Source organism: Periplaneta americana, chromosome 7 (genome assembly GCF_040183065.1).
Source record: "Periplaneta americana isolate PAMFEO1 chromosome 7, P.americana_PAMFEO1_priV1, whole genome shotgun sequence".
In the NCBI taxonomy this organism is placed as follows: domain Eukaryota; kingdom Metazoa; phylum Arthropoda; class Insecta; order Blattodea; family Blattidae; genus Periplaneta; species Periplaneta americana.
This window is the reverse complement of record NC_091123.1, coordinates 68,048,726-68,071,820: the sequence shown is the minus strand read 5'-3', so window position 1 is coordinate 68,071,820 and position 23,095 is coordinate 68,048,726. Positions and strand designations below refer to the sequence as shown.

General features: G+C 35.6%; 1 protein-coding gene across 1 annotated transcript in view; it reads left to right on the top strand.

Annotated features, from left to right (window-relative positions):
- The window catches only part of Adar (Adenosine deaminase acting on RNA), a 103,526-nt gene that overhangs the window by 42,912 nt on the left and 37,519 nt on the right, over positions 1–23,095 (top strand). The window contains exons 3-8 of the mRNA XM_069830859.1: positions 4,015–4,087; positions 5,731–5,888; positions 8,624–9,119; positions 13,044–13,227; positions 16,292–16,554; positions 22,683–22,794. Coding sequence (XP_069686960.1) covers positions 4,015–4,087; positions 5,731–5,888; positions 8,624–9,119; positions 13,044–13,227; positions 16,292–16,554; positions 22,683–22,794 — 1,286 coding nt within the window. The remainder of the gene's footprint in view (positions 1–4,014; positions 4,088–5,730; positions 5,889–8,623; positions 9,120–13,043; positions 13,228–16,291; positions 16,555–22,682; positions 22,795–23,095) is intronic.

Below are 23,095 nucleotides of genomic sequence, written 5' to 3'. Positions count from 1 at the left end.
TGTCCATTCAGCCAGCAACATACCGGGCAGTCATGGTCTTTCGGGGAATGCCTTCGAATGTGCATTAATGTGAATGGTCACCATTTGGAACATCTTCTGTGACTCTTAAAGCATAACATTATCACATTGGAAGTACGTTTTTGTTTCGTTTTGTTGTTTTTATTGATTAGAAAGGTTACATTGTGATATATTTTTGAACTCCTCTTAATGTGTGTAATCAATGTAACATGATTAGAGTATGTAATGCTATTTGAAAAATTGATGAAGTCATGTGTATCTTATACCATAATGTAGTTACATGCACCAAATATCCACACTCATGTTAGCCCTTCGTTCTAATATAACGCTCAAAAATAAAAATTCCAATACCTATCCAAACAAAAAAGTTACAATAGGTGCACAAGATAAATGGGATACCCTATATATATATATATATATATATATATATATATATATATATATATATTGCACATACACATGCATGCACAGAGTGAGTCAAACCTAGTTATCAGGCATTCTTACCGACTGTGAGATTGCTATGTGAGGTGTAAATTGGTTTCGAATTGTAACATATAAGAAGATAGTGAAATAAAGTTCTTAACACTCTATATTGCTTGGACGACTTAAGTGATTATCTTTTTGACATCAATCTTCATAAAACTTAAGATTAACTGAGCACTAAAATGAACTGGAAAAACAAACCTTATTCCACTCTTTTCTAAACTACTACTACTATTATTTAGAGTAATATTGGAATAAGAATGTAAAAATAGAAAACTAAGTAACTGGTACTTGGATGAGACTATTTCACAGCCATTTTATTGACCACACATCTGTTGAGAACTGAACTCTGATCTCTCTGGTGATAACCTAAATGCTGACTGAACTTTTGCTGAGTAGTGGTCACAGAGCAGCATGATGCATATTCCGATAATTCTGTGCATCCAAGCCTTATCATGCAGTGGAAAGATTACAGGCTTTTTCTTTCACATGTTGATAATTTCTTAATACAAGTAATATCTCCTATTTCCTTGTAGAATTCTACCAGAAAGCTTATTCCTATCAGATATATTATTATACATAGCCATGACTTTCTTTTGAAACAGATTGATAACAAAGAATAATCAGTTATTCATTTTATACAATCCTTCAGGGGAGGAAAAAAACCTTTACAAGAAGTGGAATAAAATAATTGTATGATGATTTTGCATAAACTGTCTGTTTTTCAGTTAAACTTGTAAATGAGATAATTGTAATGTGAAGAAATTACTGGTCCTTGCACTGCCACTTGACTAGAAGGAAGGAGGATTGTTCTTCGAAAATTCCATACATTAGCTGGCCAAATCCAGATCTGTAATACCAGGCACTTTATTTAGAGTTTATCACTGATTTTCACTATTCCAAACAAAACTAGGAAGTGGATGGATAGTTAAATATCGATTATTACAGCTAAGGCATAGACGAGCTTTGTCAGACAGAGACTAAACGGAGCGGAGCGCTCCACTATGACTTGTTGCGTGCTCCGGTGTTTCCACAGACATAAGCAAGTTCACGCTCCGACTGCACTCTCTAGCTCCACAACCGGTTTTGGAGCTTACAACTCTGACACTACTGGCATAGACTGACCTCTAAGCTTTACTTTGTTCTTGCAATCAGTATTTACCAAGTTTTAGCCATTTAGCCTTTTTGTATAGAAATGCAATTATTTGTTATGAACTTAAGGCCAGAATGGAAGATTACTGTTATCACAATGAAAGAACAGACTTCTGACAGCTCTGTGAAATTTGTTTTGGACTCCCTTCTATCTGCTACCCACATACTGTATGTAGGTCAGTCAATTGGAACTGAATTTGTCATTTATCTTTCCAGTGCTAGCAAATGAAGACATAGTTGCCGCATAGATCATTAGCTCGTCATCATTGACGTATACAGAATTTTGTGAGGAAAATTGTTTACAATTTTCATTATCGGTATTATGTATATTATTATTATTATTATTATTATTATTATTATTATTATTATTATGTTACGATATATTTATTAATATTATATATTTATATTACAAATCTGAACTGTCAAATGCACAAAATGATAAACAGCGTTTCATAATAAAGTCAGAACTCTAACGAACAGGTGAATAGTGAATACCACTCTTAAAATGAATTTAAAATCGACAGTGCACAATATTTAACATCTGCACTACAGAACTCAAAACAACCTTTTCAATATGTTTCACAAGTTAAATTTCTTATTGTGTTGGCTTCATTTTATTACAAGATTGATACTAGGTGGTAGATCTCTCTGTAATGAAGATAGCATTGTTATAATTCGAATGCGTTATAGGGCCTTTGGTCCGCTACATTTCGTCCACTTCTTTTTTGTCCACTGACACATTTGTCCATTTCATGATTTGCCCATTAAGTTTTGTCCATTGACCATTTAGTCCATTTTTATGCTTCGTCCATTATATTTTCGTCCACTGACCATTTCGTCCACTATGGCAAAAAATATAGATGACATGAAACATAATTGATCTAGTGAAAAAGTAATTTATTTAAACTTAAATATGTTGTTGAATGTGCATACTGTTTGTATCATAAACATGATTAATCATCATTTTCTTCTTCCTGAAGAACTTCAGCAGGGTTAATTTTTAGACTATATGAAATTCCTCTCAGATATGTTTCCAGCCTGTCATCATTCTTTTAGTCTTCATACCATGTAACCATTTCCCTGATACGTTCATGATTATTATTGACATGTCTGACTTAATTGTGCACGACTTGGGTGTGCCCTCCCAACAGTTGAGTAATCACCTGCTCATTTGATTGACGCAGGTGGTTTGTAGACGAGATACTAGTCCCCACCACAGGCCTTTTTTTGTTCATATATTAACAAATTGTTTGTTTTTTTGTTTATTTAATTATTTATTTATGTTTGATATGCGTCCGGTTTTTTAGGATGTGAAACAAGTATTTTTGTTTATACAGGCCAGGTCTCGCCTATTAATAGCCCACAAGTGATGGACAATAATATTTTTACAAGGCAGGCATAACGAAGTTTATGAACAAATGCCATTTCACATTTAAACTAATAAATTAATTAAAAACTAAAATTAAAAAAAATAATAATTTTACCGTACCGGAAGGCGAACTCACAACTTGTGATACAGATGTTAGACATACTACCACTGGGCCACACACAGCTCGTAATGTTTGACTACATTGTAGACGGACGACTTTCAATGAAGAGACACAACAGCAGTGCCTTGAAGTGCAGTTCGTTTACACGAGTGAACCGCGCGATAGAACTTCGCATTTCTATCGACCAAGAGTCGGCCCATTCTTTCTGCCGTTAAGTGTACCTTGTATAAAATTGTATATTGATAAATGAGCGATAGGTAACGACTGGAGGCCAATGCTATCATCAACATTGCAACGCACTGCAACCAAATAAATAATAAAATAAGAAATAATATTGAAGGTCATGAGTTCACACATACTCGCAGCATATCATACAGGTAGCCTACTGCATATCATACTGTCTCTTTTTCTACTTCATCTTTTTACTGTTCGCGTGTTGAAGGACATAGTGTCCCGTTAGTATGTTCGTCGTAATTTTCGAGTCTATCCTTTTCAAGGCCAAAAGACAAAAACTTTGGCACAAACTTACACACAGGGGGAATACGAGAGAAAGGCAGCGAAGTGTGTGAGTCTTTGTGTGTGTGTGTGTTATCTGAGACCAGAAACCCTTTCTCATATTTACTCATTTCCCTTTAAACTCCGAGTTCTTCTTTTGTAGAAAAGGTCATGGAACTTTTTATTCTGCATGTTTTTTTGCAGAGAAGTATGACTGTACAATACTTCACATCTCCCAGTATCATACAGACCATATTAGTTCATGAGATAAGAAGTAATAAATAAGTAATGCTATTTTCTCTCTATTTCATGTTATTTCCATACTTTACTTAAACTTATTTTAGAGCATAATATTTATTTTCTTTTTTTCTCGTAGGTTGTTCCAGAAGCCGTAGAGATGGACACTGCTGTACCAGGACAGAAAAGACCCCTCCCAATGGACATTGATGGTAACATGTTTTAGTTATATTGCACGAATGAAGATGTTTGTATTCTCTTCCGTGCTTTGAGTTCATATTTACTTCAGCAGTAAAATGTACAGTAGAACCTTGATTGTTATCCACCTCTCGATTAATCAATCTGCAGATTAAAAAAGCGCGATTTTTTAAAGCAGTGTACAGTAATGACTTGTATAGTCGGAGCGTCCATTTAATACGCAGGCGGTGTCAAAGAAGGCGCTTTCTTTTGAAAAGATAAGATAAGAGTTTATTGATTGATTAAGACTTCTGTTCGCGCGCGTACGTGTGTGTGTGTGTTTTTTTTTTTAAGAAATGTACCATATACTCATTCCGTAGTAATAATTATACCTTTTGGAAAAGTTAGAATTTGTTAAAGAAGTTTTGAAGTTCCTCAAATATAAATGCCAAGGTGTGAGATTGGAAGAGAGAGATCGAATTCTTCTTTTAACATCCAGTATTCCTGTTTCCATTTTTTGTCTTAAAAGACCCATTACTTTTCTTGCATTTACAGTCCTGTTTCTCATGAGCCTGTTGAATATGAGATGTTTCTCTTTTTCTCAACAATTCTGTTTTCACAAAACTGTTATACATACATACGTACGTACATACATACATACATACATACATACATACATACATACATACATACATACATACATACATACATACATAGTTGATAGCCGTCCCAAACAGGGTTTAATAATTGGCCTCCTAATCAATTCTAAATGAATATTTATACATACATACATACATACATACATACATACATACATACATACATACATACATACATACATACATACATTGTTCTCAACACGACCACATTCGACAACTGATTGTCAGCAACTGAGCCACTTGTTTTTCGGAGTAGTGTAGTTCAAAACATTTTTTTTTCCTGAATTTGAAACACGTGAGTTAACAATACACTGATTTTCCTTAGACGTACAATGTTGTTATTGTTGTTCAATGCTCCGATCAGGCAATGAAGCCATTGGCTTTCTTGCTTTTCAGTACTTCTGAATTATGATTTTCTCTGTACGTACATAGTGCACCACAAGTCTTTGGTGGTCCTTATTAATCTCTTTTTGATTGTTGCATAGAGGACGTAATGGTGAAGTCAGAATTCCTAATTTGTGTACGTGGTTTGTGATGAGTCTAAAGACTAATGGGGGTTGGAAATTGGTGATATAACTTCAAAAATGTAAAAAAAATGTTGCCCACATGAAAACAGTTACTATGTTACAGTCAAAATATCATGAGAATGTGTTGTAAAGCATATCAAAGTACAATGTGATATGTTCTATTACCAAAAAGAATAAAACATTTTATGGTCACAGTACCCGTAGTAGTCATTGCTGATACACAACTTGCTTTCAGGCTGTTGTGGAGCAGGAAATATGTGTCTTCTGTTGGTTAATCTAAGAATGAGACTGAACTGTAAAGAATTTACAGTAATTTTAGAAAGTATATGTGTATTGTATAGACCTAAATTATTCTAAAAAAGAAACTAAGCAGCTTTGTAAGCACACCAATAATGTAATTTTTGGTGAAGTGTTGCATTGTTCATGTTATCGATTTTTTTTCTGTAAACGAAGTATAATTTCTGCACACTTACATAATGTATTTTTTTCCAGCGGTAAGCCCATCAAAAAAGAAGAGAAAGAGAAGTCCAGCCCAGTCTCAGCCCAAGAATGCAGTGTGTGCTCTTAATGAGCTGCGTCCAGGATTAATGTACAATACTGTGGGCATGAGCGGGCCTGTTCATGCCCCCACATTTACAATTTCTGTTGAGGTAGGTAGTAAATTATAAATTTTTTAAGGAAAATCATAAAATGTATCCTTACTTACTTTTGAGGGTATTTCCACTTGTTAGCAGTTACCCTGTACTCCCATCTTCCATACTTCACTGTCTTGCCAGTCCTCTTCCTTCAGATTATGTTGCTTCATCATTTGGACTACATCAGACTTCCATGATGCTCTCGGCCGTCCACACTTTCTTCTTCCAGAAGGTGACCAATGGAGGAAAGTCTTAGGAAGTCTTTCACAATCCATTCTATTGACATGCCCATACCATTGTAGAGTTCGTCTCTCAATTCTCTCGAAAACAGATTCCTCCATTTCCATCAGCTGTCTTACATCTTCATTTCTCCTTCTTTCGAACCTAGACATCCTGGTCCCTCTTCGGATCCCATCCATCTCTACTGCCAATATTCTACTTTTCTGCCTCTCTACTAACGTCCAATCCCCAGCACCATAAGTTAAAATACTCTCGATGACTGTGTGAAGGATTCTCTTTTTTGTTTGTCTACTGAAATTCCTACTCCATAGAATCCCATTCAGCATTTTTATCGAGCTTCTTGCCTGAAGTATTCTTCGATCTACATCAGCATTGCAGCTAGCTGATTTATGGATTATTGATCCCAAATATTTAAAATGCATAACAGACTTGATGATCACTTGAGGCAATATAATATCTTTCCCACCTCCTCCAATAACTAGATATTTCTTATCCCTTTCTCAAAAATTGTATTCCCATTTCAACTTTAAAGTTTAATCTTTTCCACCAGGGAAGAAAAACTCTTTCTGTACATGCTTAATGTTCTAACAACGTACAGTATTTAGCCAAGAGGCTAGCATGTGAGTTTTCTTCATTAGAGTTCAAATTCTGGTGAGTCCAAGTAAAATTTCGGTTGACAAAGATCATGCAGCAAGTCTACTCAAATTACTCTATTTCGTCTTTCATTCCGCTGTCTCTCAATCATTGTTTGCTTATTACTTCCGTTTTTTTTTTTTTTAATTTTCTTCATAATCGCTGCTTTCATCATAATTATCTTATTATTCGTTATTAACCCTCATCATCTCCTCCACCACCACCACCACCACCACCACCACCACCACCACAACCACCACCACCACCACCACCACCACCACCATCATCATCGTTATTATTTTCATTTTTACCACAGCCATCTTCTTCACCTTTGTGTTCGTCATTTTCATCTTCCTTTTCTTCTTTATTAATGTTGTCGTTTTCTAATGCCAGGCATTTGACAATAAAGTCATTTGACCTCTTGCACTCCGATATTTTTCAAAGATATTATCATGGTCAGCCACTGAAGCACAGATTTTGAGGTGTTCCGAATCCATTTCTTGGTTTGAGTTGCACAATGGGCAGTTAGGGGACTGATATATTCCAATTCTATGCAGGTGTTTGGCCAAACAGTCATGGCCTGTTGCCAATCTAAATGCAGCTACAGACGATTATGTAACATACAGTAGATAACCACTGTGGTGTGTTCCCACCTTTACACTCAGCATTTGATGGCGGTAGGGACGTATTTACCCTGAGGAAATGTCCCTGGTACTTATTTCTGTTAGAGGCTGGGTAACTTCAGGGCCATAGTGCAGCTGGAAGGATTACATCAATGGAAAAAATCCATGACCTCATGGGGAATCGAACCCGCGACCTTCCAGTTTTCAGTGTTATGCCTTAATCCATGATTCTATTTGTGCCTCACTTGTACTGTTATCATATTTATCGTCATTATTGGTTATAATTTATGTTGTTGTTTTCTTATGGCAATCAAAGTGCCTTTTTCATTTTATTCTTTAAAATATTCTTGTGATTGTAGTTAAGGTTAGAGTTATAATGCCCTTCCCTTTGTCCAATATTTTAGCAAAAGAATTCAGTTTACTAAAGATTATTATTTTTTTGGTCCTACAGAATATATCTGTTATGGTAACAATTAATATTAGAGGAGAAATAATCTTTAGTAAATTCTTCTAGCAACAGTGCATATTTCTGTACAGATTACTATGCACATTACTTGGAATCCCGGCCACCAAGTCACTCAACTGAGTGCGCCCCTTGTATAATGGCAGTTGACTTAATAAAATGTCAACATACATGCCCAACTTGGAGTCGAGCCACAAAGGGAAAAACACTGGAGAAGAGGAGTTCAATCCGGTGCTGTGGGTTGGACTTCGGTGTCGCTCAATGGTGAGAGCACTTGGTACTTAGAACCAAGGACCTGGGTTCGATCCCTGGCACCAGAGCGAATTTTTCTCCTCTGATATTAAAAGAATTCAAGCATTTAAGAAACTTGGGTGATGGGAGGAGATTATGTACAGTTCCTAGCATATTTATACAATAACTTAGTGTTACACTTACACACTTTAAACATATACTTCATACCAAAGAGAGCAAAATAAACATTAATTAAGCATAATAACTGAAACAAATACTCTTGAAACACTTCAGTGGCAAACCTAATCAATGAACTGTGTTCTCTGACCTAAAATCAGTGGTTTTATTAATCATTTGGTTTCTGCATGATAATGAACATCATCATACCATATCTATGGACATAACTAAAAACTTGGAAAGCACTGATCAGTTCAATGTGTTTCACATCATCAACCACATGTCCTCTTCACTAAATTCCAGACACAATCTCTTCACGCATGAAATATAATATGTGTATGTTTATTAAAATAGTGAATAAGATGTTCTTTCAATTTTCGTAGGTAAATGGCCAGGTTTTTGAAGGACAAGGACGATCTAAGAAGCTAGCAAAACATGCTGCAGCAGAAGCCGCCCTACGTTCATTTGTGCAGTTCAAGAACGCTCCTGAAGCCCAGCAAGCAATGAATATGCATATTACTGATTTGGACTTCACAAGTGATGTAACAGAAAGTGAAGGATCACTTTTTAATGCTTTCCAGCCGTTGGGTAACAGTACTAACTCTAGTACAGGTGATGCTAATAATACAGAAACTACATCTGTTGGTCAAGCCCCTGCTGTTCAGAATGGTAATGGCACACCAGTTCACCCAATGCTTCCTCCAGCCCGTCGCAACAGTTCTCCGAGAATACCAATTCATCCAGGAGACAAGAGCCCTGTAATGCTTCTTAATGAACTCCGGCCAGGCATCAAATTTGAATGTGTGTCTGAAGATGGGGAACCCTATGCCAAGTTTACCATGTCTGTTACCATTGATGTAGAAACATTTGAAGGCACAGGTAATTTTTTACATTTAAAAGTTTTACTAAGCCCAAGATGCAGATTGAGATACTTGCACCTGTCTGTATCACACCCAAAGAGATCAGGTTCGATGCCTGATAGTTTCTTTCTTTTTTGAAATTTCCTGCAAGGGCCTGTCTGCCTCTTGGTTGGGTGCACTCCAACCAGGTTGCGTATTGTGCATGTCTTTTTTCTTTTCAGCTAAATTATTTGATTGTCTCTTATCTGTATAAAATGGCATTGATCCTTTACTGAGAGGCTTCTAAATTGTTTTGATTCGTTGTAACCTTCCCAAATTGTTTGCAAACTAAATTTTTCAATTTCCATTTCTTTGCTGTATAATCTGCATTCTAAATTTGTATGTTTGCTTTACAAGGTGACATCGGATTTTTATGCACCAAATATAGTTAAAATTTGCGTGCAGATATGCAGTTAAAATTAAATAAATATGCACGTAAATATTTCACTAAAGAGAAATATGCACTTAAATATGCCATTAAAACTAATAAGAGATGTTTTTAAAAATACCATTTTATAACATTAATTATTATTTAGAGAAATAACGTTTACTAAATAAAAATCTGTTTTGCTGTTTTATGTAGAGAATTGTAATTAAATGAAAATAAGATATTTTAATATGGTAATGGACATACCTGATCAATGTTACAGTTATCAATTACATAACTGCAGTTTATTATTTTGTTGTAAAAAAAAAAAAGAAAGAAAAAAAAGAAAAGAAAAAAGACCAACAAAAAAAAAACATGAAACTGCAAAAAAAAAGAGTGCAGAGTAATACATTGGGGATGACCTATTTTACTATTACAATGTAACACTAAATGATCATTCGTATTTAAATTCAGTGACAATCAGCTGTAGGCTAATTTTAATTTAAAAATCAACAATCGAAAATGTACAAACTGCTGGTAATTCCCTTCATCCCTAACTGGGAATAATATCTGTGTCTGTGTCTGTGTCTGTGTCATAGAATATCAGAGCTATACTCTGGTGTTCTGTAGCAGACGAAAGCGAAGATCAATATTGCACATGTGCAGTTCACGGTATGCCAGACTCTCCAAAAATGAAGTTGGGTCATTCTATACAAAATTTTAAGAATATGCCAGGGATGTCATGAATTTTTTTGGGCTTTTAATATAATAATGTTATTATGAAAATAAATTAAACTGCCAACTATGACTGCCATGCCATTAATATTTTAGTCATACGGATGACTGAAAAATGGGTGGCAGTTACATGTTATCCATAATTTAAAATATCCTAGACACCATCCATGAAACTAAACAGACGCCATTGTAAACCTGAATAACCGTATTTTAATACCTTAGGGTGCTATTCATAGACATTTCGCAGCACGCGCTACGAGCATACTAAGCTAAACCCGGCTATCCACTTGTTACTAGTACAGAATTCAAATCATATCCTATCGCTAACACTGGTTTATGAATACGAAAAACACTGATCATCCACCGGAAGCCCGCGCTAAAAAGTCTATGAATATGGCCCTACAAGACTAATCCGAATAATATTAAGGCATGCTCATAAAAACACCTCATTGAAAAAAAGAAATAGTTCTATATTCGAATGCAACAAATTAAATTCATGCGAATTTTTTTCGTATTAAAGAAAATCTTATTCCTAATCCATCTCCCAAGTTTTATGACTTTATCTCAAAAAACCCTGAGAGTAATTAAATTAATAAAATTATTAATTTTTGTTCCGATGGTTGAAAATCACTTGCTACATGTGGTGGTCACAGCATTTGCGAGACTTCATAACGATGAGTAATCTCAAACGCGCAACATTCTGTATGACAGGAGAGCCTACCTGCTGAGCTCCTTTTATTAAAAACTGACATGATATTTAAGTCAACATTCTGAAATTTTCACAGTGGAATCAATATACCCTATAGAATTAAACACATGTTTTTTCATCTGTAAAAATTAATTGCATTTTGTGTTTTATATTTTTTAAATTATTTTACGGTGGGTAACTATTTAGAAATATATATATTTTTTTTCATTTTAAGGGCATTTATAAACAAGGCTCTCCTTTTTCGAATTGCATTGAAATCATTTTTCTATCTTCCTTTACATAGTAAGAAAACTTCAATGAATGAAACTGTGTTCTTTGTTAAACTAATATTTTAAATTCTGATTGCTGCCAAACTATGAAAGATATAAATATAGTATTGCTTGAAATTCACATTTAGAACACACAGAATAACCTACTACAATATTTTTAACTTTTGAGACATCATGGTTCAAAAATATACTTTTTTGCATGGAATGGCCCAGTTACTGTTTTTGCCTTGAAGAACTAAGTGAAATCTGAATAATTTATTCAAATTGAAATTAAAAGGTGATTTATCGTTCATATTTTACTAAAAATACAGTTTATCTTGGTAATAATCCATTTATAGCATTAATTCGCAATAATGAAAGTGGCTTCAAAGGGTTGCAATTATGATGCAATTCAAGAAAACTGGAAGAAAAAAAAAAGGAGAAGAAAGGCTTCTTCTTATTTTTATCGTGTTTATCATGATTGCAATATGTCCATACCTCTGTATATGTGGAGTTCATTCAGTCCTCTGTTCTTCTCTAGAGTAGAGTACTAGGTCTTGTGGGCAGGGCGAGAGCTGTTTAAATTGTGATGCTAACCATATCAGATTCTTTCAGTGCCAAGATTCAAGCATAGGCTTTCTTCTGTTCTCTGCATCTCAGTGGCGTGTTAAAGAATACTTCATCTTACTTAACAAAATACAGGTGGGCCGCTTGAATGTACCTAATTTCAACTGTATGTGACTGGTGAACGGTTGAAGATAGAACCTTATGGTAACGTTTATATGAAAGGAAAACTGAACAAATTTTGAATCCTGTCAGAAGATTGTGCGCAGACACGATTTCTTTTCGTAGATTGTATCGATTGTCAAAATGGCGACACCGCAGATGAAAGCACAAACTCTGTTGTGGTATGCGGAGTTTAAATCAATTGTTAGAGTTCAAAGGGAGTTCGGCGAGTGTTTAACCATGATGCTCCAACTGCTAAAAGCATTAAGAAATGGCACGATACATTTTTAGCTACAGGATCGGTGTTGAAGAAGCATGGTGATGGTCGTAGAACATCCGACGAAATGGTTACAGATGTTCAAGCCACATATGACCAAAGACCGCGGAAGTCATTAAGAAGAGCTTCGCGGGAACTTCAAGTACCAAAATCAACATTGCAACTAATTGTCCACAAACGTCTCAAACTGTTGTTGTTTTCTAATGCCAGGCGTTTGACAATAAAGTCATTTGACCTCTTGCACTCCAATATTTTTCAAAGATATTATCATGACCAGCCACTGAAGCACAACTGTATGCATACAAAGTGTAGTTAATGCAATGTCTGGAGCTGGATGACAAACCCAAACGAGTGGAATTCGCCAATATGATGCTAGACCTTCTCGGCGCTGATCCTGATTTAACACCACTTGATTTCTTTCTCTGGGGCTAGTCAAAGATAAAGTGTGTGCCACCCCAGTCAGAGACCTTCGTGATCTTCGGGAGCGCATCATAGAGGCTATTGAGATCATTTCAGAAGACATGCTCGAATGTGCTTGGCAAGAAATCGTTCATCGCCTCGATATCATCACAGTGACAGCTGGAGCTCACGTAGAGATATGGTGATGTGCATATCGAAACTTGTTGAGTTTTTCTTTCATATAAACGTTACTGTAGGTTTCTATCTTCAATCATTTACCAGTTGCATACAATTGAAATTAGGTACATTCGAGCGGTCCACTCTGTATTTATGAGACAATATGTTCATTACTACTGTTACCTTTTCCACATTTAAGCATTGGTGTAGGCTTGTAATCTATTTTGAATTTCACGTGTTATAATTTTCATGTCTTTTGATAATAGGTCCAAGCAAGAAGCTGGGGAAAGCTGCAGCAGCCAAAGCAGCATTAGCCAAACTGTACAATGTCACATTTTCGCCATTCCCATCACCACTACAGCCAAACAGGAATTTGGGCTCACCTGGTGCACCTCCAGTTTCATTTGAACAGATGGCTCTTCCACAGGTTCTTGCTGACCATATAGCTAGGTAAGTGTGACACAGAATTTTACTAATGACACTGGTGATTTAATAACATAATAACCGACGTGAATACCATACTATATATTTGTATATGAAAATGTGTCTCTTGAGGACAGAAGAAGAGTGTCATACACCTGAGCTTTACACAATTGAACTTCGTTATTCCCCATACACTTCGTTTCTAATTTTCTTGTAACTCGATAATTTTTACTTCGTCACTGATAGTGCCACATTTTTACGCGACTTCTTTTTTTACCACGAAATCACTACACTTACGCTTCACTCAGCTGTGACAGAACATGGGTGAGTAGCATAGAAAATCTTTGAAGGGGCTCGTCTCCCTAGTCAACAGGGTAATAAAATTTATGACCGATAGGCCAACACATCCTCGCACCCTCTAAAAGTTTGCAAAGAAAACTTTTTATCTTAGTGACCTACTGTACATATTTCGTACATTCCTTAAAATTACACACTATTTCAAAATATAGTTTACATTAAAGTAGTGTGTTCAAAATATTATTTCCGTTTTGAACATTAACAGACAGTTTCCATTTCCGCATTGGACAGTTTCTGTTTTGTTGAGAAAAAATTACACATAAAACATACGAATTTCCTCAGGACCAATAAATTCCGAAATAGACAGGATTCCGGATTATTCAGGTTCTGATTTGTACAGGTTTCACTGTATTATTATTATTATTATTATTATTATTATTATTATTATTATTGTTGTTGTTGTTGTTGTTATTATTATTATTATTATTATTATTATTATTATTATTATTATTATTATTATTATTATTATTATCCATCCCTAAAGCCGAAAAATTGATAGGCTTACTGAATTATAGTAATAGGTCACATGGCAGATAGTCTTTCCTTCTGGCTGTTTGGGGTTTCCATCATACAGTTCCATTACGTGCATGTGTTTTCTAAGAGTGATATGCCTTACTGTAAGTCCAAGACAATCCAGTACATACAGAGTGATTCTTACTGTTGTCTTGTAATTCCCGCATTTTGCCTCCTGACAAGTGATAGCATAAGAAATTAGACTATTCCATGCACTCTTACGGAGAAAAATAACCCCAATGAGCATGCACTAACAAAAGAACTGCTAGTATTAATAAATGGAATTTAAAAAAAATTATTCCAGTCATCTAGTCTACTATCAAAAAATCTTAAAGTTAGAATTTATAAAACAGTTATATTACTGGTTGTTCTGTATGGTTGTGAAACTTGGACTCTCACTTTGGGAGAGGAACAGAGATTAAGAGTGTTTGAGAATAAGGTTCCTAGGAAAATATTTGGGGCTAAGAGGATGAAGTTACAGGAGAATGGAGAAAGTTACACAACACAGAACTGCACACATTGTATTCTTCACCTGACATAATTAGGAACATTAAATCCAGACGTTTGAGATGGGCAGGGCATGTAGCACATATGGGCGAATCCAGAAATGCATATAGTGTGTTAATTGGGAGACCGGAGGGAAAAAGACCTTTGGGGAGGCCGAGACGTAGCTGGGAGGATAATATTAAAATCGATTTGAGGAAGGTAGGATATGATGATAGAGACTGAATTAATCTTGCTCAGGATAGGGACTGATGGCGGGCTTACGTGAGGGCAGCAGTGAACCTCTGGGTTCCTTGAAAGCCATTTGTAAGTAAGTAATCCAGCTTACTACATTTCAGCAGATGCTCTAAGTGTTTATCAGAAATCAACACTAATTGAGGTTTAAGATACCACTGTCTACTGATTGAAGAAACCAATTGCAATGAGCAATTCTGGCAGTGGGATCTTTAGAACTTAAACTTTGTATTTTAGTCACTTTGTAAAGTCTAAATGTTAGATCTTTGTTTCATTTTGAGTAGAAAAATAAGAAGTGCTTGCTTGCTTGCTATGCAGATTTATTTAAGGGTTTTCTAGGACATTGTTTGAGATATTCACTAATGTCTGGAGATTTTCACACATTAACACTGGGTTTTTTTTTTCCAACCTTTTTATTCAGCACTTAACCTGTTGTTTGCATTTATTCACCAGTTTATGAATCCCAGGAGAGGTTAAAACTCGCACTCTGGGAAATTGTTTACAAATCTCTCTTGTAAGTCTTTCTGCAGATTTATACATAATGAACTTTCAAGACACGAAAATACACTGTTCAGTAGTAAGATGAAAAGTCATCACAACAAAAATACACGTATGAGTTTTGAAAAACGAACATAGACTGATGAAAACCAGGGACTGCCTGGTGGGTGAAGATGTCTGCTATTATCACATGAGTCATCCTTCAGGAGAGGAGCTAGAACTCACAAGCAAACATTCTGATGGGGGCAGATATATAAGAGTTAATTTTTTTTTCTTCCGCCATGTTAATAATGTCAAAAGAAGTGCTTATACAAATTTTGGCCACTCGGCTGCAATTACGAGGCCGTCCAGAAAGTGATTTTCCCTGGGGCCGTTTACAGAAGAAAAGCACAATTTCATGGAAAGATTTATTAGAATAGATACAGCAATTCTTGCTCTATTTTTCAACATATTCCCCATTGGAATTGAGACATTTGTCATACCTTGGGATCAACAGAGAGGTGCACAACACGACATAAGGAGACAAATATTGATGCTGTGGTATGACAAATGTCTCAGTTTCAATGAGGATTATGTTGAAAAATAGCGCAACAATTGCTGTATCTGTTTCAATAATTAATCTTTCCATAAAATTATGTTTTTTTTTTTTTCAATGGCCCCAGGGAAAATCAAATTATTGCCGTCAAGTGGCAAAAATTTGTATAAGCACTTGTTTTAACATTATTAACATGGTGGAAGAAACAAAATTAACTTTTTTATCTGCCCCCATGAGAATGTTCGCCTGTCAGCTGAAGTCAGCAAGTGGGAAGTACATTCTAGTATTGGTTCACATTTACCATTAAAATCAGGAAAAAAAAAAATGGTCACAAGATATCAAGAAATCATGCTGAATAGGACATACGAGAAGTAATGAAAGACAATGTTAGTGAAGTTGATAGACCATGTCCCTGATAATACTTTTGATAATGATATGTTATGATTTCAGATTGGTGATAAGCAAATTCACAACTTTAATTGAAGGGCAACCAATGCATTCAAGAAGGAAGGTCCTAGCAGGTATTGTGATGACCACAGGGCCACAAATGGAAGATGCAAAAGTGATATCAGTTGCAACAGGCACCAAATGTATTAATGGAGAACATATGAGTGTGCGAGGAGCGTCTTTAAATGATACTCATGCTGAGATCATTGCACGTCGTTGTCTCTGTGATTTTATTTACTCCCAGCTGGAAATGCATATGAATTCAGGTTTGTAGTTTAATCACATTTTATTTATTGTTTTTTTAGTTTTTGTATGGGGTATTAATGTTGCACATTACACACCTGTTAAATGATTATAGTTTGTAGGTCTTATGACAGTACAAACAAACATTTACTCATTTATGTATGCTTTTAAATTTTGTACAAATATGCTTAAAATCTGTAAATATTTCGTGAAAGCTAATCAGAATTGTTTTCAAGTCAGAATGCACCAAAACATTATTTTGAGAAATTTTCTCTGAAATTCCTGTCCCTGGATAGGAGTTCTCTAGCCATTAATGATTTAATGTACAGTGTGCAAATTAATCTGAACACGACATATTTTTACATTTGCTGTCATTGTTGGCCTCACAGCTGCTCATACCGCTTTAATTGACATCTGTAGTACGTGTAATTCCATTGTTGAAGGTCTGCCATTTTTTTTATAATAATGTGACATTTTGCCTGTCGTTTTGTACTTATAAGCATTTCAGTTGTGTTGAAGACTTAATACTGCAATCCTGTGTACATTCTGTCGTCTTCACAAATGGATACAACTCCACGAAAACGGTCTAAAATTATAACATTAGCAGAGCATTCTTCTATGACACAGAGGCAAATTGCTGCAGAATGTCACATCGGTTTGGCTACTGTTAATTCGATCATAAAACGATACAGGGAGACTGGATCCATCACACCCCAGAAAAAAAGGAAACTGTGGCCAGAAAAGGAAGACTTCATCTGCAGATGATCGTTCAGTTGTCAGGAAAAGTAAATTAAATCCTAGACTAACTGCTGTCGACTTAACCTGCGAGTTAATGGCTACCACTGGGGCGAATATTCACGTCACAACAGTGCGGCGTAGGCTTTTGGAAGCTGGATGAAGGGCTCGTAAGCCTATTAAGAAGCAACTGCTAACCCCTGTTATGTGCAAAAAACGCTTAATGTGGGCAAAATTACATCAACACTGGACAGTGAATGATGAGTCTCATTTCGAGGTCCACAGCCACCGTGTTTCTTACGTACGGAAAGGATCCAAAAAAGTAACAGCAGCTCATCTCCAACAAGCACCCAAATACCCCCCTAAAGTAATGTTTTGGGGTTGTTTTACACATGAAGGGCCTGGACCATTAATACCTATCAAGGGAATGATGAATTCTGACAAATATATTCACTTATTGCAAACCAGAATCGTACCCCAGCTGCAAAAATCATTTCCGGATGGCAGAGGTGTGTTCCAACAAGACCTGGCACCATGCCATACATCTCGAAAAACTACAGAATTCTTCAACAAGAAGAATATTCAGGTACTCCCCTGGCCAGGCAACTCACCTGACATCAACCCCATTGAGAACTTGTGGTCAATTTGCAAAAGAAGAATGCAAAAAATGGATTGTTCTACAAAGGAGAAGATGATTTCTGCCCTCATTGGTGTATGGTTTCGCGATGAAGAAATGAAGAATATTTGTGGGAAATTAGTGGAATCCATGCCAAATCGTCTCAGAGCTGTTATTAGGAACAAGGGAGGCCATATAGATTACTGAGGTATGTCTTAGATCCTTTTTTTTATCCCGTTTGAGTGTTTTTGCATAAGTAATTACGTTTTTCAGATTAATTTGCACGCTACTGTAGCTCTTTGACTTTTTATATAATCCTCAATAGTTGATGCTTATTAAATTCAGTTTCATGCCTTTTGTAAGTTTCGTGACTAAATATAAGTATTTTATAGAGACTGGCATACAGTTGAATGGCTAGTGTGTTGGCTTTTACACTGGTAACAGGGGTACGAATTCTGATGGATCAAAGTGGAGTTTGTGGTGGACAAAGATGGTTGGTTTTTGCAAGGTACTCCTGTTTCCACTACCAGCATTCCAGCACTGTTCCATTAGTTATCCACACTATGCAGCGACTCCCATGGTGCACTGAGGACAATGCCTATGGCAGCAAAAAGAACTGCAGCTGTGACACATCATTCATAGATGGGGACACGTGGGTGAATGATGCAATGTCACATACCTGCCATTGCACAAAAGAAAACCGAAGCATTGTAGAGATTGTTGCAGGTTTACTAGGGAGCTTATATTAGTAATCGAATGCCCGGTGGAGTTTGATGGTTATGTTTTTGCCAACATTCATATCACAGAGTAAAGGTATAATTGATAGAGTAAATGGTTTTCATTTGAAAATAATAATTGTACAACAAATAATACTTGATTGAATTGAAATGATAGAAATATTCCCTTTATTAATTGTTGTCTACATATTATTTTCGTGGTGTTTTAGAATTCAGGAGTGTTTATTCCATGAAATACATGTAGAAGTTAGACTTTTTGTTGCGATAATTCACATATTATGCAATATTTATTTTAATATTGTTGATATTATTTACTGTAAACTGTTACTGTTTGTTTTAGATATAAACACAGAATTCTTTATGGGGATTTATTGCGACCTGGATAACATAACGCATATAGACAACCTAAGATGCACAAAATTAATTAGCTTATAAAATTATTGTAAATGTTAATATACTTATGTGTGAGGAAAGTATTTAAATTGGCTTTATTAATTATCCCTGATGATGATGATGATGATGATGACGATGACGATGACGATGACGATGACGATGACGATGACGACGACGACGACGACGATGACAGTGACGATAATGATGACTATGATGCACAATGGGATAGAATGATCTTATTTGTGGCCAAAATTTAAAACATCAATTTTTATCATTTTCTTTATTTGGAATGTTGAAAATAGAACCGTTTATAATTTTTTTAAGTCTATAATTGCCCACTTTTCTTAAGTTTTCAAGCTCTGTTGAAAATATATGTCAAATTCGGAGTCTAAGAATTTCTTCCTCGCATGAAATTCTCTCTCTCTCTCTCTCTCTCTCTCTCTCTCTCTCTCTCTCTCTCTCTCTCTCTCTCTCATGTATACTTTATCCCATTTGACTAGGATTTGTCAATATGTAAGCTTATAAATTCCTCTAATTACCTCTAATTTGACAAGTTTTTATTTCAATTCGATATGGAACATATGTAATGTATTTAAACATTCGAAACCAGAGATGAAGAGCATTGATTCCATGTTATAATGTTTCATGTTTAGGCACAAATACATATGAATCTAAGGTTTTTGTGTGTTTAAATTGCAAAATTTTGCTTTACAAACCCCGCATGTTTGGTTAGATTTTGTGTTTGTTAGAATGTTTAATTTTCTCCTATCAATTAAGTTCATATTATATGAGAAGAATTTTACATTGCATAGAATGAATGTTATGCTTTATTTAACGACACTCGCAACTATAGAGGTTATATCAGCGTCGCCAGATGTGCGGGAATTTTGTCCCGCAGGAGTTCTTTTACATGCCAGTAAATCTACTGACATCAGCCTGTCGCATTTAAGCACACTTAAATGCCATCGACCTGGCCCGGGATCGAACCCGCAACCTTAGGCATAGAAGGCCAGTGCTATACCAACTCGCCAACCAGTACATTGCATAGAATTATTTAAACATTTTTATCCCATTGATTTGTTTGTCGATATTAGCCTTCTCTTGCAGGGCATGCTCTTTCATTTCTTTGATATGTTGCAATTTCGAAGGGTGACAGAATCTTTCTGGAGGACTTGGTTGTTTCAAATAATATTCAGTGATGAACTAATCATTCGCAATGGAACTGTAGTTGTTGCAAACAATATATACTCAAATTCACCACGGCTTACTGACTCGGAATGTGTGAATTTCTGTTTGTATTGTGCTTGGCCTAAATTTCTATCAAATCCATAGCTATAGACTACAGTAATTCAAAATTGCAGAATTCGCTATTATTTATTAACATGTCTCGTAGTGTTACTCCTTCCTTAAATGAAACTAATCTGTTAGCATTGTGTTTCAGCAAGAGATTTAAGGGAATTTCAGCTCATGTAACACTAATTTGTATGATCTGCATGAAAGTTTTGCTTCATTAATGCTTTGATAAAGATGGAAATATGTTGTTGTTTTCTAATGCCAGGCATTTGACAATAAAGTCATTTGACCTCTTGCACTCCAATATTTTTCAAAGATATTATCATGGCCAGCCACTGAAGCACAGATTTTGAGGTGTTCCGAATCCATTTCTTGGTTTGAGTTGCACAAGATGGAAATATTGGCATTATGATTTTTACATATAATCTTATAATCACTTTAAGATGTAGGTGATCGATTATTGGAATCAAACAGTATTTTTTCATTTGAGTTGGCTTAGTGGGGGTTTTATTCTCTTCCTGTAACACCACAGCAACATCTAATTGTCCTATTGATCTGGCAGCCGCGCTTGCAGCTTTAACCATAACATCAACCTGTTGTTGATAATAATCAGAGGATAACTTTAATGCTACTTTACGCTTCGATCTTTCTGATTTTGCTTCGAAAGAAAGAGCAGGACGACCTGAATCATGTCTTGAACATGTTGTAGAAGCAGAAGATTTCCATTTAAGGAATTCAAAATCCTTCAAAAGCCAACGAGAATTTCTAGACAAAAATTGTCTAATAGCCTGTAGATTTGTTGCCATCTTGCTATGACAAAAATCTTCAAATTTAATTTCAAATTGTATAAATAATCACCTGGAAGATTGTCTTCATCACTGAAGTTCAATATTTGATACAGAGCAATGCTTTTCTTGTTTAATTTTATGATTTCGTCATGCCATGTATCAAATAGTACTTTCCTCTTCACGCGACACTTCTCTGAAAAAATGTAAATAACTCCTAAAAGTGCAGGATATTGCAAAACAAAAGCATTCGATCACGATCAGTGATAAATAGCAATCAATTTACATTCTAATATGAGTCAACATATCAGAGCACTTTTACTGTAAATCTGTTGAAACTTGAAACATAAACTGTATTCATCAAGAAAATCTTGAATGTGTTGTACCTTTAGCAGCTCTAATATATCAGGGTAGATCGGAAAGTAACACACAACAATTATTTTATGGAATACTATTTTGGTTAGGATGTTCAAAGGTGGCAGATAGTTAGTATGAATCTTGTGCTACAGACAGCAATGATTTGATTGGATGTCACCCTGGCGGAATGAGCTGTAACTACTGAGTAAAAATGGCGCGTTTTCTACCATCGTTCACTTCTGAAGGGCAGTGAGGTATTGTCTGTTTTCTTGCGAAAAACGAAAAATTCGAGTGAAATCCACAGGGAAATATTGGAGGTGTATGGCGTTTGATTGTCTGGACCATAGCAACATCTCCAGGTGGTGCAGGTTCTTTGAAGAAGTCTGCCGATGAAGCATGTTTCAGCTGACCAGTGACCGCTGCAACATCACCCAATGTCAGAGGCATCATTAAGGCGACAATCACCCACCTTACAGTCCAGGCTTCACACCGTCTGACTTTCACCTCTGAACCAATGAAGAAATTTCTAGGAAGACAACACTTTGGTTCGGATGAAGAAGTGAAATTAGTCATGCACAGATGGCTATATGCCCAAAAAATGGAGTTTTATGAACGAGGTGTACTGAATATGGTGTCACGATGGGAGAAATGTGTCGAGAGACTTGGTTCCAATGTCGAAGAATAGGTAAAACCTGTAGCTTTCTTGTGCATTATTTCATTTTGCTTACCTGTGAAATACGTTGCCACAAAAAATTGTTGTGCGTTACTTTTCGATCCACCTTCGTATAACAAGATAGGGCTGACATAATAAATGAAAATGTAAGAGGATAACCTTGTGAATGGTATACATGGTCCAGTATTTAGTATATGACCTGAATACAACACACACACACACACACACAGTACAGTAAAGAATGAACAATTTTAGAGAACACAAATTTTCTGACTGGGCTTGATCATAAATATCAGCTTACGAGAAGGATTGCACTAAAATGCTAAAACCAATCTGTATAAATTTACACTTACAAGATGCTTTAACTGTCATAGATTCAGTGTCGAATAAATATTTTTCTAAGAAATAACGTTTTTTTTTTTTTCTGGCCACGAAATCAGCACTTCTATCAGCACTGTGTGGTGGCAATGATATTGTTAAAGACTTGTTGTTGAAATAGGTGTGAAAGTTTTTGTGCTCATTCTTGTAAATAAATTAATAAAAATGTATCGTTTTATTTCAGAAACAACTGAACAATCCATTTTTGTACCTCGGCATGGTAGCAAAGGCTACCAGTTAAAAGAGAATATAAAATTCCATTTGTATATAAATACTGCACCCTGTGGTGATGCCAGGTTAGTATTTGTATGTTTGTTTGTCCTTTCTGGAGATTGATTATGTAATGTAATCAGAAAATGTTCGAAAGATTAACTAGGATTTCCCTTTTGATTTTATATAGTCTAGAACTCTAGAGAGGTAGATATGTAGACTACTTAAAATAATCATATTATTATTTTCGTGGAGTTACGTGTTCATTGGACCGAGGAAGTTTATGCTTTAAAAATAAAAAATATGCGTACATTTATGTACTTAAAATATATATATATATATATATATATATATATTCATTCAGTTCCGTAAGTATGTATGTTGTTA